We start from the raw sequence: 16897 nt of genomic DNA, 5'->3' as shown, positions 1-16897 counted from the left end.
ATGTCTTGTGCAGACATTGTTTACTCACGCTGAGGGGAAAGAAAGTTGAAGCCCGGCTGCTAAAATGTCTGATTCCTGAAAGGATGTCGGGTGTGTGTTTCCTTCTCAGTGTTGTGCACTACCGGTCAAAAGTTTGGGGTCACTTAGAAATGTCCTTATTTTTGAAGGAAAAGCACTTTAAATATATAAAGATTATAACATTAAATGAATCAGAAATACACTCTATACATTGTTAATGTGGCAAACGACTATTCTTGCTGCAAACGTCTGGTTTTTAATGGAATGTGTACATAAGTGTATAGAGGCCCATTTCCAGTGTTCTAATGGTACATTGTGTTTGCTAATCGCATTAGAAGACTATGGGATGATTAGAAAACCCTTGTTCAATGATGTTAGCACAGGTAATAAACAGTTTTGCTGGTTCTTTGACAAAAGGGCAAAATTATTATTTTGAATAAAAATCATTATTTCTAATCTTATCAATGTCTTGACTATATTTTCTATTCATTTTGCAACTCTTTTGATGAATAAAAGTGTGACTTTTAATGGAAAACACAAAAAAACTGTATAGGTGACCCCAAACTTTTGAACGGTAGTGTACAAATCTTCCCTGTGTCTCCACATACTAATAAAAAAAGTGTTCAGAAGAAGAAAACAAGTCAGTGACTGTTGTAACGTTTATGTAACTCCACTGACCGAGACGATTGTATCACTGTTTTCAACGTAATTCCACCAACTGCATTTTGTCATCGAGTTCATAGCGGATTAGGGCTTCAATGATGAATGAATTAGTCCTTTTAAGCGGTCTCTTAAATGTGAATATTTTCTGATGACTTTGTGACAATAAACTGCGTTTGCATGTTATGGCACAAACAATAACAAGAATAAACAAGTGATAGACGGATAAATGAAGAAAATAATAGTGAGTTGCAGCCAGTACAGGATATAAAAGAGGAGAAAGCAGGTCCCTCGCTGATGTACTGACACTTCTCTCATCCTCTTTTCTCTCTTCAACAACCAAATCATCATCATCAATCATCGACTCTTCCTCTGGCCATGGATTTACAGTAAGAAGTTCTCCAGAGGTTTGACTGAGGGTCTTTCTGTGTGGAGTCTGCATGGATGGTTTCTCTGGTTTCCTCCCACAGTCCAAAAACATGCATTAGGCTATACGGGCAATTTAAATTAACCGTAGGTGTGAATGTGAGAATGATTGTTTGTTAGTTTCTGTATGTTGGCCCCGCCTATTGGCCTATGTGAGCTGGGATTGGCTCCCTGACTCGCGTGGAGTTATCACCTTCACACCTGCTCTCCCCTCGCCTCTCTAACACATGCTGCGAAGAGCATTGAGGCTTGCCGATAAATTATAAACCATATAATAAAATAAACACTCTCACACTGCAATTATTGTGACCATAACATACTGCAGAGGGAATAACCTCGCTTTTTTTTTTTTATTAAACCCAATTAAGGCCACAACTGACCGCACGTTATTTTCCACTTGGCTCTTCCACTGAATGACCGTCAGTATTTCTTTTTATTGATGTCATGTGTTTATCTACTGAGGTAAGACTTGAGTTTTGCCCCATTTCCCCTCACAACTGAGCATCCCGTGCATGCAGACACACACACAGACACACACACTGCACCAAAGGCCCCAGCCCATTCCAAACCCAACCTGTCCACCCTCACAGTGACCTAATTGTCTGCTGTACGAGCACACACACACACACACACACACACTCTCTCACATTCTTTTCACATGCTTGGAATCAGAATAGCTATTACCTTCAGGCCCTCTCCTCTCTTACTGCGATCAGCCTTTGAATGATTGTCCTTCACTGTGATCCTGGGGAGCCACTGTCCTGCATGTTTTAGGTGTTTCCCTGCTCAAACACATCTGATTCAAGTGGTCAGCTCGTCAGTAAGCTCTGCTGAAGCCTGATAACGACCCATTTATTTGAGTCAGATGTGTTGGAGCAGGGAAACACCTAAAACATGCAGGACAGTGGCTCCTCAGGACCAGGAGTGAGGAACCCTGGACTATAGTAAAATCAGGGTATAGTCAACACGAGTAGACAAGGAACAAAAACCTGCGCCCTGTTCTTCCCTCATCATGGCTTGGCTGGTACAGGCTTTGGTGACATACAGTCCTGTATCGCTGGATTAGTGTCATAAGGTCCTTTTTTTCTGTGCTAAGAACGACAGACGGAATGCAGGTGTAAGAGGGGCCCGGGCGGCAGTTGAAACACAAGGATGAGGCGTTCTAAACAACCAGATTGCCTTTAACAGATAATTTCACTTTATTGTTTAATTTTTATATAATTTCTGCTCACAATTAAAATGTTTATGACTGGTCAGGCAAGAAAGAGTCACACGTTTCTTAGCAATTACACGCTTAGAAATAAGGGTTCCAAAAGGGTTCTTCTACAAGGGCTGAGGTTCTACCTGGAACCATTTGCTTGCATTAGTGTGACCAAGGGTTCTTGGTCACACTAATGGTTCCAGTAAGAACCATTTTGATCCAGATAACCCTTTAAAACCCCTTTCCTGAATAAAGGGTTTTCAAAGGGTTCTTGGTGGAACCCTCCAAAAGGGTTCCAGGTAGAACCAGCCAAAAAGGGTTCTCCTATGAGTACAACACTTTTATTTCTAAGAGTGTCGACAGGTTTTCTTGGTGTGACAATATTTATTTGTCAGGCATGCAAGTTGCTCTTTTATCTTTATCTTCCAACTAAGACTGAAATGTGTGTAACCATCTTACTATTACTAAGTCGTTTGCCTCGTGAAACATTGGTATTCACAATGTTAGGAATGAAACAGTTACGAGTGTCATTCATAAGCACATTCAAATGTATTACTATCAGTGTTTCAGTAAGTGAGTAACACTTATTCACCATTAACTAGGCGCTTACTAGCACGCATATAAGTCGCATACTAGCCCTTTATTAGTAAATATTAAGCATGTATTAACACCTTATGTAGGAAAAATCTTAACTCATGTCTTAATAGATGTAGATAAGGTGTTAATATGTGCTTAATGATTACTAATAAAAGGCTAGTATGATACTTATATATGTTAGTAAGCACCTAGTTAATCGTGAAAATGTGTTCCCTCATCTAAAGTGTTACTGAACAAACGATGACTGTTGAATGAACCAAAGAGCACATGAATTGTCTCTTTTCCAGACAGATTTGTGGTCATTTTATGTTATTATTTAGTGTGTTTCTGTGCTACAACCATGTGACTGACTGACTTATATCTTGATAGTTTCAGACTCTGGCTCAACGACCTCAGCGTAAACTCCTTTTCACCTGATCTGTGGCCTACAGACTTATTCTCCAATCCACGCATGAATTTATCCTATGAGACACGAGGCCGCGTCGCAGATTTGATCTTTTTGTGCTTTGCTTCCTATCGGGGCTTCCTTTTAAGACCACAATCTTCGCTGCGGCTTCACATTCAAACACTTGCAATCTAAATCTACCGTTTCCCACCTCTCTTTCTTTCCCTCTGATAAACATCCTGTTGCTGGGCTCCAGGGCAAGCAGTGTGTGTGCTTTGAATAATCAAATGTCCCTGCGTAGCCTAACCTTCCCTTGTAGCACACCACCGACGGCAAGGAAACACCAGGCACGGTCAGCCATGCAAAGCTGTTCCACTACCATGCAAATCAACACACACACACACACACACACACACACACACACACACACACACACACACACACAGCAGGTTTTAGGAAGCAGAACCGATACATGTTGTCTTGGGTTTGCCACCTTACAAATAACCACAGTTTCCTTTACAGAAGTAAAACGTTATTAGATAAAGTATTTTTAAGTCTCAGTGTGAAGGTTTTTGTTTAAAGTTTTATCTTCACTCAGCCATCAACTGTCCTGTGGCCGTGTAAAGGCACGGGCTGTTATCTCACTTGTTTGTACACCGTGGACACAGTTTGTTGCTACTTGACTGACATTTTAGTCAACTTTGTGGTGGTGATTATCACAGTTTTTGATCCAGACAGCGAGACAAACTCACTCTGACATTTTTTCAGAGTTTTTTCTGAGTTCAGCAGACAAAAGTGTTGTAGATTGGAAATTCAGACCAAATTAAGTCAGTGTCCTCACCTAGAGCACCACTGAAAATGCAAGTTTGTCATTTAACAGTGTGTGTGTGTGTGTGTGTGTGTGTAATACATGTGCAGGGGAGTGAGGAAAACAGGAGGTGGTGTGTATGATCCAGTTTCCAGGGCCAAACGTTCTTCTCCAAGGAGAGAGATAAAGAAACAGTCCCTTCCACAACGGAGGTGGAAACAATAGAGAGGGCAGGGGCTCCCCATCACAGCTGTGTGTGCGTGTGCGTGTGCGTGTGCGTGTGCGCATGCGCGTGCGTGTGTGTGAGCGTGCACGTCTTTACGGCCCTTTCTGGCATAAACACTGACCTTGTCAGGACCAGCATTTCTGAGGAACCGATTAACTTTAGGGCCCAATATTTGAATTGTGATAAGGTTAAGGTCAGGGTTAAGCACAAACTGTGCCCCATTTTTCACCTTTCACCTCAACCGGCCTAGGCAGATGACCGCACATCTTTGAGTCTGGTTCTGTCGGAGGTTTCTTCTTCTGTTAAAAGGGAGGTTTTTTTTCTCTCCACTGATGATGTTGTCTACGTACAGTGCCTTGAGATAATGTATGTTATGATTTGGCGCTATACATCGCTATACATAGGATTATGATTAAGGTTAGGGATAACACATTGTTTAGGTTGCCCGAATGAATGGAAGTCTATTCTAGTCTAGTCTAGTCCTTAAAAATATAGCTGCGTGAACCCCCTGTGTGTACATTTCTTTATTAGGCCTTGAGGACACATGGGGACTTTTTGACAGTTGGTTTTAGGGTTAAGGCCACATTATAATTCTCCGACTGTGAAATGCGTTATCCGACTGCGTAAACCACGGAGACCCCTCGAGCCTTCATAGTTCTCCGTCGTGGTGCCGGATACGCACTGCAATTTCCCACCCGATCAGTAGGGGTCGATACGCAAGTTGTGCTCTTGGCTACAGTGAGCAATGGTGTCTGAGAGAGAAAGACTGTTGTTGTTGCAGCGGAATAATATTGAAACAGTGGCCGGAACACAGTTTAAAGATAATTTGAGGCGCGAAATTAGCCATTCAGAGTCTTAACATGTGCTGTGTTTATTAAGATATGACGTATTTATAGTTTGGCAGCAACGCTGTCGGCAGTGATCACCGCCGCCTCTGTGGACCCTCGGTGCGCACTGTGGCCGGCACAGAGCAGCGTTTGCTTGGCCTGTCCTGAGGACCTATCGCAGCCCTTGCCGTCTCCGTTGTCCCTTGACGGAGTGACGGACACTTAAAAAATATTCCGTGCAGTCGGAGACTACGCAGAAGCTCTCCGACAGGCTCTCCATCGACGCAGAGGGCTCTGCGTAACCTACGTAGAGCCCTTTAGAGTTAGAATTAAGTTCAGATGAAAGGGTTAGCATCAGGCATGTAGTCGAGATGGTTATGGTTAGGTTGCAGGGCGAGGGAATGTGTTATGCACATTATGTTTAACTTTCTCACAACTATAGGAGACAAGAACTCAATAATCAGTCACGACAATCTCTATATTTTTACGTCAAGCAAGTTCTGCAACATTAATTGATTCACAGCAGCAAGGCTTCCTGTGTATCCACGGCTGGATCCTATACTGCTCCGTGGCAGGTAAACGTGTTGTAACTCATGACAGATCAGTCTGCAGACAGACAGACAGGTGAGACAGTGCGGGAGTCAACAGGTTCTCACTTGTAGTCACACACGCGCTGACATGCTCACACAAACACACCCACTGATGTCAATCCACGTCGTGCGCATCTCATTAATGACGAAACGCAACAAGTTGGTGTTGAAAGAACAGAAACTGTTACGATGGCACACCTTTTTGGAAAACTAGGTTAAGGGAAACGCGATGTCAGACCTGACCATGCAGTATGTCAACTTCTTAACAGTATGCTCTTCTGTTCTTGACTTTTGTCTTTACTCTAATATCATATAAAAACACATGAATCGTGTAAGCAGAGGCAAGAACTTGACATTTAGGAGTTTTGACTACACCTGTTCTGTAAACGAGCATGTACTGAACGTCGTGGCTCGTGGAGAATTAATTTCCTCATATTTTTGCCACACGCTTGAAGTGCGGTTCAAGATGGCAGGTAATGCAAAGAAAGCGTGCGCGGTGGCAGTAGGTTAACGAGTAGAGGAGGTAGAGCGTGAGAAGGAGTTGACGACATAGCAGGGAGCAGGAACCGGAGATGAGCAGATAAGGAGAGGAAGCACAGGATCTACAGATGAGGCAAAGAGGGAAAGCCACCAGTGGGGGAAGAGTAGGAAGCTGTTCTCAGGGCGACAGTGAGAGGAAACAGATGTCATTATAAAGGAGAGGAGAGTACATTCATACTCTCTAAAACATAATTTGCAAGAAAACTATTGAAGGGAGAGCTGCATTATGGTTAAGAAAGTGTAGTGTGGGGTCCAGACAAGGGTTTGTAACTCAATGCTAAGACCACAACATTGCTTATGGGCCAAATCTGTAGAATGGCCATAAAGTGGGAGGTTGGTGTTGAAAGCTGAATCATTACTGCTTTACTTTGCTCCTCCACAGAGAAGTGAGCGGAAAAACGTGCCAATGGAACACAAGGAGGGAGCCTGTGAATAAACAGAGCCGGTGACTCACCCTTTCTGGGATGGGAGAGATGACCGCGGGCGGGGGCGTGGGGTACCAAACTGCCTTCACTACCCCTCTAAACACACCAATGTAGGCATTCATGCGCACACACAGTCCAAAACATGTCGCACACAGTTGACCAGACCGGGACAAGCTGGCTATTGTTGAAATGTCCCACCTAAAGCTGGAGCTCCTAGGGAGGAGGGGGGCAGGAGTTCAGTGTCCAGGGGATTTTTGGGGGGGATTGTGGAATGTGTGACTGGACAAACAAGGCTTGGAAAAGATCAGGTTCTTCTGAGAGCCATTTTCTTTTATTTCTCTTATTCAGTAAAATGTAAAATTCAGACGGAATTAAAAACAGGTGTGGACACAAACACCTTTTGCCCCACTGCCACACTCAACGGAAGAAAAAAAATCTTCCACGCTCGAAATTGTGGGAAAATTTGTGGTCTACATTAGACATATTAATAATATTTAGAGGAGAGGGCAGCTAAAGTTGATTAAGGCTAGAACCTCAGTCCAAAATAACCCCAATGTCCGTCTTTCATAGGCAAAGGACGCCCCACAGAGAACATGTAAAGTCAAGTTCAGAGATTATTATGTAAATTACCTGTAGTGTGAATTCTAATTATGGATTATATTGAAAATTTGAAAAAAAAAAGTGTAACCCACATGTGTCAAACTTTAGGCCCGGGGGCCAGATGTGGCCCACCATGTCATTTTATGTGGCCCATGAGTGATTAATTGGTCTTAAAAATTATGTGTTAAAATAGGTCTATGCTGCTTTAAGGCGTGCATTGACCATAAACTACATTACCCACAATGCATGGCGATTGCGTTACCCGCAAAGTGTCGGCATCCCACCACTAGATCGCAGTGTATCATTGTATACGCATCACACGACGAGTGAAATTGAAATTGAGACTGTGATCGCAGCAGAATGTGTGCACAAAAAGCCACAAACAAAAACGGTGTGACAGTGAAAGCTCGCTTTACAGTGAATGAAGAAATGTGACCTGTGCTTCAAAGTCTTTTTCTGAGGGTGTGTTTTTGAAGCAGTGCATGCTGAAGGTGTGTGAGCAGGTCTGCCCTCGACCAGATACAGACTTTTTAAAACGGTTAGTTTGTCAAAAATCACCATCGCGGACCGGGTTACATCTATAATGCATCATATTTGTAACGTGAATAAGTAATAAATACAGACATTTATTTAGCAATATGTTACGGAGTAGTTACCTTTAGTTTAGATTTATTCTGTATGACAGTTGCAACTGGCCCTGTGAGGGTAACCATTTTGCTGACGTGGCCCTCAGTGAACATGAGTTTGACACCCCTGGTGTAATCAATAAGAATTTTTTTTATAGATCATATAATCGAGATGTTTTATACAGATCTCCCCCAGAATTCAGCCTCACATATTAAGGATCTTTTGAAAGTGTTTTTAGCATCTGTGGTTTGGACTGTCCTGTCCTGAGGACACAGAGACTGGAAAAAAAAAAAAAAAAAACGGAGGAAAATTAAAAGTTTTACTTATTTCCTAAAGTTGAAGCTGTGGGTCAGGAACCACAAACTGGTGTCCACTGTGTATTTAACGTTCTGCTGTGGAGTCAACATTGCTCTCTGGGTCTAAAAATACAGAAGAAAAAAGTCTTACTGGGTATTACCATTATCTGTGTAATTGTGGCCATGATAGAACCTTAGTTATAACATAGCCTGAGGTTTGCTGGTCCCAAGCCCAAGATGAAAGGGGGAGGGTTGTGTCAGGAGTGGTATCCTGTGCTGATTGGCTGGACAGAGAGACAGAGCTAAAGAGGATGTGCAGCAGGTTAAGGACAGAGATGTAAATGACCAGACAAGATTGTTAAACACACTCTTGAGGAGCAAGAAAATGCCTGAGGAATGAAGAAGTGTCGTGGTACCGAGTTCCAAGAACAAGGGTGAACGTGCAGAACTTGCAGTAATTATCACAGAGGTGTAAAGTTGATCAGCCACATCATGACGATGTGAGAAAGCGTTGTTGGAGCTCAATGGAGGAAAGAAGTGAGGACCAGTGAGCAATTTTATGGGCGACATGACAAGAAAGTGTACCATAGACGCGATATCTGCCTGGTACTGTATGAGGAAGTGAGGAGTGGTAGAGAAGTATGTGATGGTGGTGTAGGAGGAAACATGTATGATAACAGCGAGACTGCGGTGCGGTGTGCAGTCGGAGCGACAGATGGGTTCAAGGTGACGGTGTGATTACATCAGGGATCAGAGCTCTGAGCCCCATCGTGTTTGCACTGGCAATGGACGAGGTCAGACGGGAGTCTCCGTGGACTATGTTGTGTGTGAATGACAGTGGAGACAGGTGGTACAGTGAAGATGCAAAGAGGAGAGGTAGTGAAAGTGGATGAGTTTAAACACCTGGGAGCAACCATCTAAAGCAATGGACGGTGGGGTGAAGGAGAGAGTGCAGGTGTGGTAGAAGAATAGCAGCAAAAGTGAAAGTCTACAAGATGTTAGCGAGACCCACTATGATTGTATGGCTGAGTGACAGTGGCACAGAAGGCAGAGCTGGACGTGTCAGAGCTGAAGATGAGGAGATTTCCGTTGGGAGTGACCAGGATGGACAGGATTAGAATGAAGCATAATCGAGGGACAGCTCAGGTGGACAGGTTTGGAAAGACAATAAGACAGGCAAGATGTACAGACTGAGGAGGGACAGTGGATATATATGGACAAAGGATGTTAAAGATAGAGCTGCCGCATAGGACAAAAAAAAGAGGAAGACCACAGAGAAGGTTCACAGATGTTGTGAAGGACAGACAAGGGATAGGGCAAGATGGGGGGCAGGTGATCCACTGTGGTGACCCCTAAAGGGAGAAGCCGAAAGAAGAGGAGTCACAGCTCCAATTATGATGGGTCTAAATGGAACCTACACATACAGAAGAAGCGCTGCACTGCAAATATAAAAGAGGAACAGTGAAGTCGCAGGCAGATGCACACGATGTCTGTTTTGTTCCCGTCATGTTTGTCATTGTCAATATATGAAGACACAGAAGCACAGCCTCACTGCTGCACAGTAAAAAAAATAATAATACTGTGACTGACTGATCGACAGATTCCAACCGAGTTCATAACAAGGCACAACAAGGCCACAAACAAAAACAGATTATCAGCGTGGCTGGAGAGTGCGACCAGTATTTCCTGTAGGATTTGCAGTTGCGAGGAGTTTTTACAAAGCTGCTCTTGTGAGGCAGTGGAAATCTGCTAATCGAATCACCTGCCAGGCTAATTAAAACACATGGGCCAACTCAAACTACCACCTGAATTTAGGATTAAATTATCCTCCTCCCCCCCCCCCCGCTTATGTTATTCCAAATAACCTCATCAGTCTGTATGTTTGCCGGTAACTTTACTGACAACAAGACCATATTTACCATAGCACTCGCTGCTTCCTGTTGAAAAGAGGATGTCAATTACACTTTACAAGTTCACAAACTTCACTTTCCAAAGCCTGCAAACACATCCTGAATATATCATAGAGTTTAATATTTATTTGGTGAGCCTTTTTGTTAAGTGGCTTAATTTTTTTTTTTCTCCCGTCATCACAGGCAGACATGTTGTTGTCTGTGTGCACAAGTGTCCCGGGCAGGTTCACAGACATGATGGCTTGTTTGCCAGCATGTTCGGCTGTCAGTTCTGCTGAAAGTGACACCTTTTTTAAAAAAAAACAACTCAATTATCATTTTAATGAGGCCTAATAAGTGAATGTCCGAAGTTGCACTGACATCAGAAGCTAAAAAAGGTCATAGACTTTCAGGACTTTCTCTTCCGACAGGTGAAAGCACTGAGCAGAGACTTTATATCACCCAATAACTCACTTTAAAACGACATGATTTGGGGCTGTGGGAGGAAACCATAGAACCCAGAGGAAACCAATGCATGTGCACGGAGAAAATACAAAACTACACGTGAAGCAGGTTTGAACACTGATCCTTCTTACCATGAGGCGAAAGTGCATAACGCTGCAACACTGTGCCACCTAATGTGAAGAGATGTTTTTCACTCCCAACAAATATGCTTATTTTTTAATCAATTTTTCTGGCTCTCTGTCTTTTCCACGCTAAAATCCATCAGAATCTGCGAAACCACAAAGCTTACTAGAGTAATGTTTTCCTCCAGGGGTGCGAGGGAGAATACAGAATTACTGCAATTGAAGCAATTAGAATTGTAAAAACCAAAATGTTATATTTTGTACATTCCTCCCGAGTCTGACACTGCTTTAATTTCACGCACATTTAGAACCCCAGTGTGTTGGAACTGTTTCATTTACTTATACCAACAGTAGAGTGTAAAACCAGGGGTGGCAAATATACGGCCCGCAGGCCATAAGTGGCCCGCAGAATGAATTTGTTAAAATGTCTAATAATAATAATAATGTGAAACACTATATCTATGTTTTGTGCCTTTGTGGATCCACCTGATCCATTTCAGGTTGTTCATAACATGTTTTGTATAAAGACACTTCATTGAATGTCATTTCTTGTGGTTATTATGCTGTTGTTTTACGGAATTCTAATGAGTCTGGTGTAAACAAAGGTTTTGATGGGGACACTGTAACTGACTAAGGGAAAATAAAGGTTCAACAAGTGACACACAGCTTTAGCACATTAACCCTTTAAGGAACTACTCAACCATTTGGTCGACCACACTTTAAGTCATCTCATTGAAAAATGCATCAAGCTGAACTCACTAACACTAAATTAACGTGACTTGTTCTAAATGTTGTACTTTAAGACTCATGCAAACCAGGTTTATTATGAACAGACATCTCAACCGTTTGGTAGAGGCCTGCATCTAAAATACTGTAGGGTCCAATTAAATATATATATATATACTATCATTATTGTTATCATAAGTAAATAAAATAAAATAATAAAAGCCTTTTTGTTCGTGCATACCTTAAAGGGTTAAATGTGCCATATGTAAGAATGTGGCCAAAAACGGTTACTACATCAAAATTTAAAATACAGAGGTCTTTTAAGTGTTGTTTTCTGACGTAACTGGCAACCCGTGGTTGCTCGGCAGCTGAGACGCTTCTGACTGCAATGATTGGTAGACGGCGGTAGGTGGCGCCACATGGCAAAACATGATTTGCAGTCTGCAAAATATTTTTTTAATGCAATTATTTTGTCTGTACTGTTGTTGGTGGTGAGTTCAGTTTGTTATATGAACATTATTCCTGAGTCTCTGTGACATATTAGGAGGATTTTATGGCCAGTTGCTTTACATTTATTACATAATGCACCTTTAACTTGCACCTAACATGCACCAACACATAGAAACGCACAGTTTTTCCTACCTTGGTGTCAACAATGGAGCAGGCGATCTGTTTGACATAGGCCAGGTCAGCACTTAGTGGCATCAGGACAGATTCTCTCGTCAGGCCAATCTGGATGAAGAAGGAAACCCCAGCTGGAGTAGGAGGCAGTGAGGGTATCACGGCCCCACCGGGCGCCTGACCTGCTGCCAGCTCCATCACAGGAAATCCGCCCGGAGCGGGCACCGTGGTGGCCATGGACATGGGTGCCTGCTGCATCATGTTCGTGGACGGTGGTGAGGAGCCGCCGGGAGGGAAGAAGACCTGTGCCATGGCCCCAGAGGGCATACAAGGGCTCGCGTTAGCCATTCACAATCCTGTCTGCTGTGCTGTATCCGAGGATCTCAACATACAGACGAACAAACACACGCCCAGGTGCAGTGTAGAGTTGCCAGGAAGCCCTCACTCATTCAAACTCAAACACACACACACACACACAGTAAAGTTGGGTGGTGTGTTGCTGTGGGTCCTCTTGTCCACCCACTCCCAGTGGATAAAAGGAAGAAAATCCTTATCCAGGAAGTGGTAGTTTGTCCTCTCTCGTGCCACTTCTGTTAACGCTGTCAAACGTCTTTTATTGTCCGGGCATGACAAGCATGAGCGTGGTTGCGTGCGTGTGTGTGTGAGAGAGACACACACACACACACACACACAGGGGGGGAAAAAACACACACACTCTCCTGTCGCTTTTCCTCCACCCCTTCTTTCCTTTCCTTTCCTTTCCTTTCCTTCCTTCCTTCCTCACCTTCCCTTGTCCACGAAGAAGAAGTTGCTCTGCAGAGGAGAAAGTCCAAAGTTGATTATGAAACTATGGGAGGGAAGAAAACAAACAAAACAAACCAAAAACTTTGTTGTGCTCTACCCTCCAGCTAAGTTACAAAATGGCCTCCTTGAACAGGAAATTGTGAGAAAGAAGGAGAGCAAGAGAGAGTCTGCACTCCTTTTTTTTTGGTTGTTGCCCTGTTTCAGTTTCAGTGTTTTCTGTGTAAAAGCAGAGAGAGAGCAGAGCTCTGTGTAAGGTTACCTCCCTCTCTCCTCCCTCTCTTCTCTCTCCCCTCCCCCTGCCCTCTCATCTGTGATCTTACCACAGTCAAGAAGGAAGTGAAATGAGTGACAGGTCCTTACACCAACACACTGTCACTAAAATGTCCCGCCCTCTTGAGTCCAGACTCCCAAAGTTTACCCTCCTCCTCTCTCTCTCTCCCTTTCCTCTTTCTTCTCACTCCCAGTTTAGAGGCCAGAAAAAGATCCTCTTTCACAGCCTGAGGGGCAGATCCACACTCCACAAAAAAAAACACTCCCATCTTTTCTTCATCTTCCTGCTCGCTACTGTAGCCTCTCTTTGTCCGTGTGTCAAACTATGTTTCCTGCCTCCAGTTCTTTGGAATCTACAGAAGAGGATTAGGGCCATGGAGGAAAAAAAAAAAATTGAGTTCAGACTTTAAAGCAGGATTACTATTGCAACAACACATCATCAGTAAGGTAAAACTAACCTGTCTCACGACAGATTTTAGTCAGAAATTCTGACTTTAGTCTCAGAATTCTGACTTTAAACTCAGAAATTCTAACTTTTAGAATTTTTAGAGACTATAGAAATTCTGAGATTAAAGTCAGAATTTCTGACTTTAAAGTCAGAATTCTGAGTTTAAATTCTGAGAAGAAAGCCAGAATTTCTGACTGTAAATTCAGAATTCTGAGACTAAAGTCAGAAATTCTTAGATTAAAGTCAGAATATCTAAGTTTAAAGTCAGAACTTCTGTGAATAAAGTCTGAAATTCTGAGTTTAAAGTCAAAATTCTGAGATCAAAGAAGTCAGAAATTCTGACTCAGAATAAAGTCAGAATTTCAGAGTTTAACGTCTGAAATTCTGAGATCAAAGTCAGAATTTCTGAGTTTAAAGTCAGAATTCAGAGATCAAAGAAGTCAGAAATTCTGACTCAGAATAAAGTCAGAATTTCAGAGTTTAAAGTCAAGAATTTCTGATTTTTAAGTCTGAAATTCTGAGATCAAAGTCAGAATTTCTGAGTTTAAAGTCAGAATTATGAGAATAAAGTCAGAATTTCTGACTTTAAAGTCAGAATTATGAGAATAAAGTCAGAATTTCTGACTTTAAAAGTCAGAACTCAGATATTTTTTTCCTCCATGGCCCTACTCCTCTTCCGTACAAGGCTGACAGAAGAGTTCAGTAAAAATGAGGGTGACATACTTTATGTGAGTCAGAATGAAGAGTGCACATGGTGAGAAGTCATCATGAAGCATGACTTAACTTATCTCGTGTATATGATAATGTGACTTTCGGGCCTTAAATAGATGCTAATGCTGTATAGAAAAGTGGAAAAATCCTCTTCCTGTGCCTTTTATAATAAACTACTGTGATGATCAAAATTGTCATTAAAACGTATTAAACACAGTCTGCTGTACTCAGTTGTGATGTGACTTAACACAATAGCTGGACACAATGTTGTTGTTTTTTTATAGCTTTTAAATGGGTTGTGTTTTCAACCACAAGAGGGCAATGTTTGGTAAAGTTGGCTAAATAGTGAGACATGTTCATGTTACTGTGACTTTATAACAAACATGGTCGACTGAAAAATAGATTCTTTTTTGTATTTTGACCTTCAATAAAGAAAGAATAAAGAAGGGTTAATTGAATCTAAGCCCAATTGACAATTGGAAAAAAAACAAAAACCTTTGCAACAGTGAACGCTACAAGAATTCTGACCTGACAACAAGCTAAGCTAACGCTAACAGCAGCTCAGCTAACTGAATAGTTTTATCTTTTAACACTTATTACATTAATGGTAGCAGCATGCCATAAAGAACAGTACAATAATTATTCTGGTTGTTTTTGTAAGTTTGTCAAGCCTGAATATAAGAAAGACGACACGACAAAGGACTGTCAATATCACTGTACAAAAATCTTCATTTTTTTTGTGTTGTTTTCTTTTCTTCCTTAATGACATACAACAAAGGACCCGTAAACAAACAAAAAAAGAGAGAGAAAGTCATCCGATACAAGCTAGAATGCAGTTCAAAAATATATAAGACAAAATTAATAAAAGGCAGGTCTCTTATCGCTTGTAGTTAGAGGAAAACAGTTTGAATACAGCTTAATATGATGTACAAAATATCACACAGTGATAAATTGCTAATAAAAAAATAAAAACACAAAGAAATGAGAGTCCTTTACCTTGGCCTCTGACTGGTAACAGTTTTACTTTTTTTTTTTTTTTTTTTGCATTTTTCAAAAGTTTTAATTCTTTTTTGCTTTTGTACAAGTTATACATTGCCATTATCAATCACAAGCAAGTTCTATGCCTAGCAAGGAAGAATGGTTCACTTATAATACTACAGTATTCTTACATCTTAATAATCAGAGTTGAAAAGAAAAGAACGCAAGAAAGAAAAAAAAAACAAAGGAATGGTGGACATTTACTGCACATAATGGCATCTCGAGTCATCATTCGCAGCCTCTTTTTTTTTTTTTTTTTCTTTCCTCTTGTGTCATACTGATTTGTCTTGATTCTAAGAGAGGGCACACAGTAGTTTAAACATCAGTAATCCTCACTATCGAAAAGAAAGGAGCAGCTTTTACACGTATGTAGTATTTACTCCCGATTGTACTAGAAACACGTGTCAAACATTTTCCTCCGCACCCTGTGTCTAAGAAACAGCATCCAGCGTTTGATGTAGTGCAACATGCCGCCAAATTGTTTTTAAATGTGATAACAGCAACTGTATATTATAATGTAGCTGCAAACAAACAAAAAAGGATATGCAGCGGAGTCCAACACCCTGTTTGGAGAAAACTATCACCTCCTGACTACTTCAGCCAGATTAGTTGCCGGATCACGTTTAGCAAAAGTAGAGTTTTAATTGTTTTTCGTTTCTTTTACATGTCTCTTCAGAGAGAGTCCAGCATCCCATTCATTACCTCTCTGGATAATGAGCAACTGATGCACATCAAACAAGAAGAGGTGAATCACAAACACACAAACCGAAAGCCTGAATAAATACACGTCTATATGCCTACACACTGGCATCGACTTCAAGAGGAAATTAAAACAAACAAAACAAACTGGGCGGCCACATGAAAAGCTAAAGAGATCCATTTCAGTCCATGTGGTCCTCACTGTGATGATATAATAATAATAATAATAATAATAATAATCCTCAGCTCTGTACACTCCTCAGCTCTGAACCCACTGCTGTTAACACAAGTGTTGTTAGTGAAATGATGGAACCGTGACGTGCGTTAGTGTAAAAGTTAATTGACTCGATGAACATCTATCGTCCGATATGTAAAAAAAAAAACATTTTTTCTCACACACACACACACACACATGAAACATGTCCCTGATTCTGACTCAAGACTGACGAGGTCTTTCGTAGCACCATGATTTAACTAGTGCGCATACAAACACACACAAACGCGCTCGCTCTCTTTTGTACAGTAAAAAGTCACAAAAGACAACAATCAGTCATTAGTTGAGAGAATAAAAACGTCCACAGACTGTGCTCTCATGATGTCCATCTTTCAAACCAGATAATAGGGGAGTGCGACGCCTGCGATCGGTCTGCAAACGGAGAGTTCAAACTGAACATTTGTAGAAATGGACCTTCGCTCGAGTAAATGTGTACATTTACCGTATAGAGTGGATTGTACAGGAGATCATTTATATCTCACTCACACACACACAGGTAAAATAAGAGGCAGAATCACGGGGGCACTTAAATATCCAGACACGCAATGAGAACTGATGACTTGGCGATGAAGTTCAAATTAAAGCTATCCGTTTAAACACTGGT

General features: G+C 41.7%; 1 protein-coding gene across 1 annotated transcript in view; it reads right to left on the bottom strand.

Annotated features, from left to right (window-relative positions):
* The window catches only part of prkd2 (protein kinase D2), a 38994-nt gene extending 26140 nt beyond the window's left edge, over nt 1–12854 (bottom strand). The window contains exon 1 of the mRNA XM_083886737.1: nt 12071–12854. Within this exon, the coding sequence (XP_083742863.1) occupies nt 12071–12397 (327 nt within the window). The 5' untranslated portion in view covers nt 12398–12854. The remainder of the gene's footprint in view (nt 1–12070) is intronic.
* Between the last annotated feature and the right edge of the window lie 4043 nt (nt 12855–16897).

This window comes from Microchirus variegatus, assembly GCF_963457635.1.
Source record: "Microchirus variegatus genome assembly, chromosome: 3".
Lineage (NCBI taxonomy): Eukaryota > Metazoa > Chordata > Actinopteri > Pleuronectiformes > Soleidae > Microchirus > Microchirus variegatus.
The sequence above is the reverse complement of the archived record's forward strand: the minus strand, read 5'-3'. Positions and strand labels throughout refer to the sequence as shown.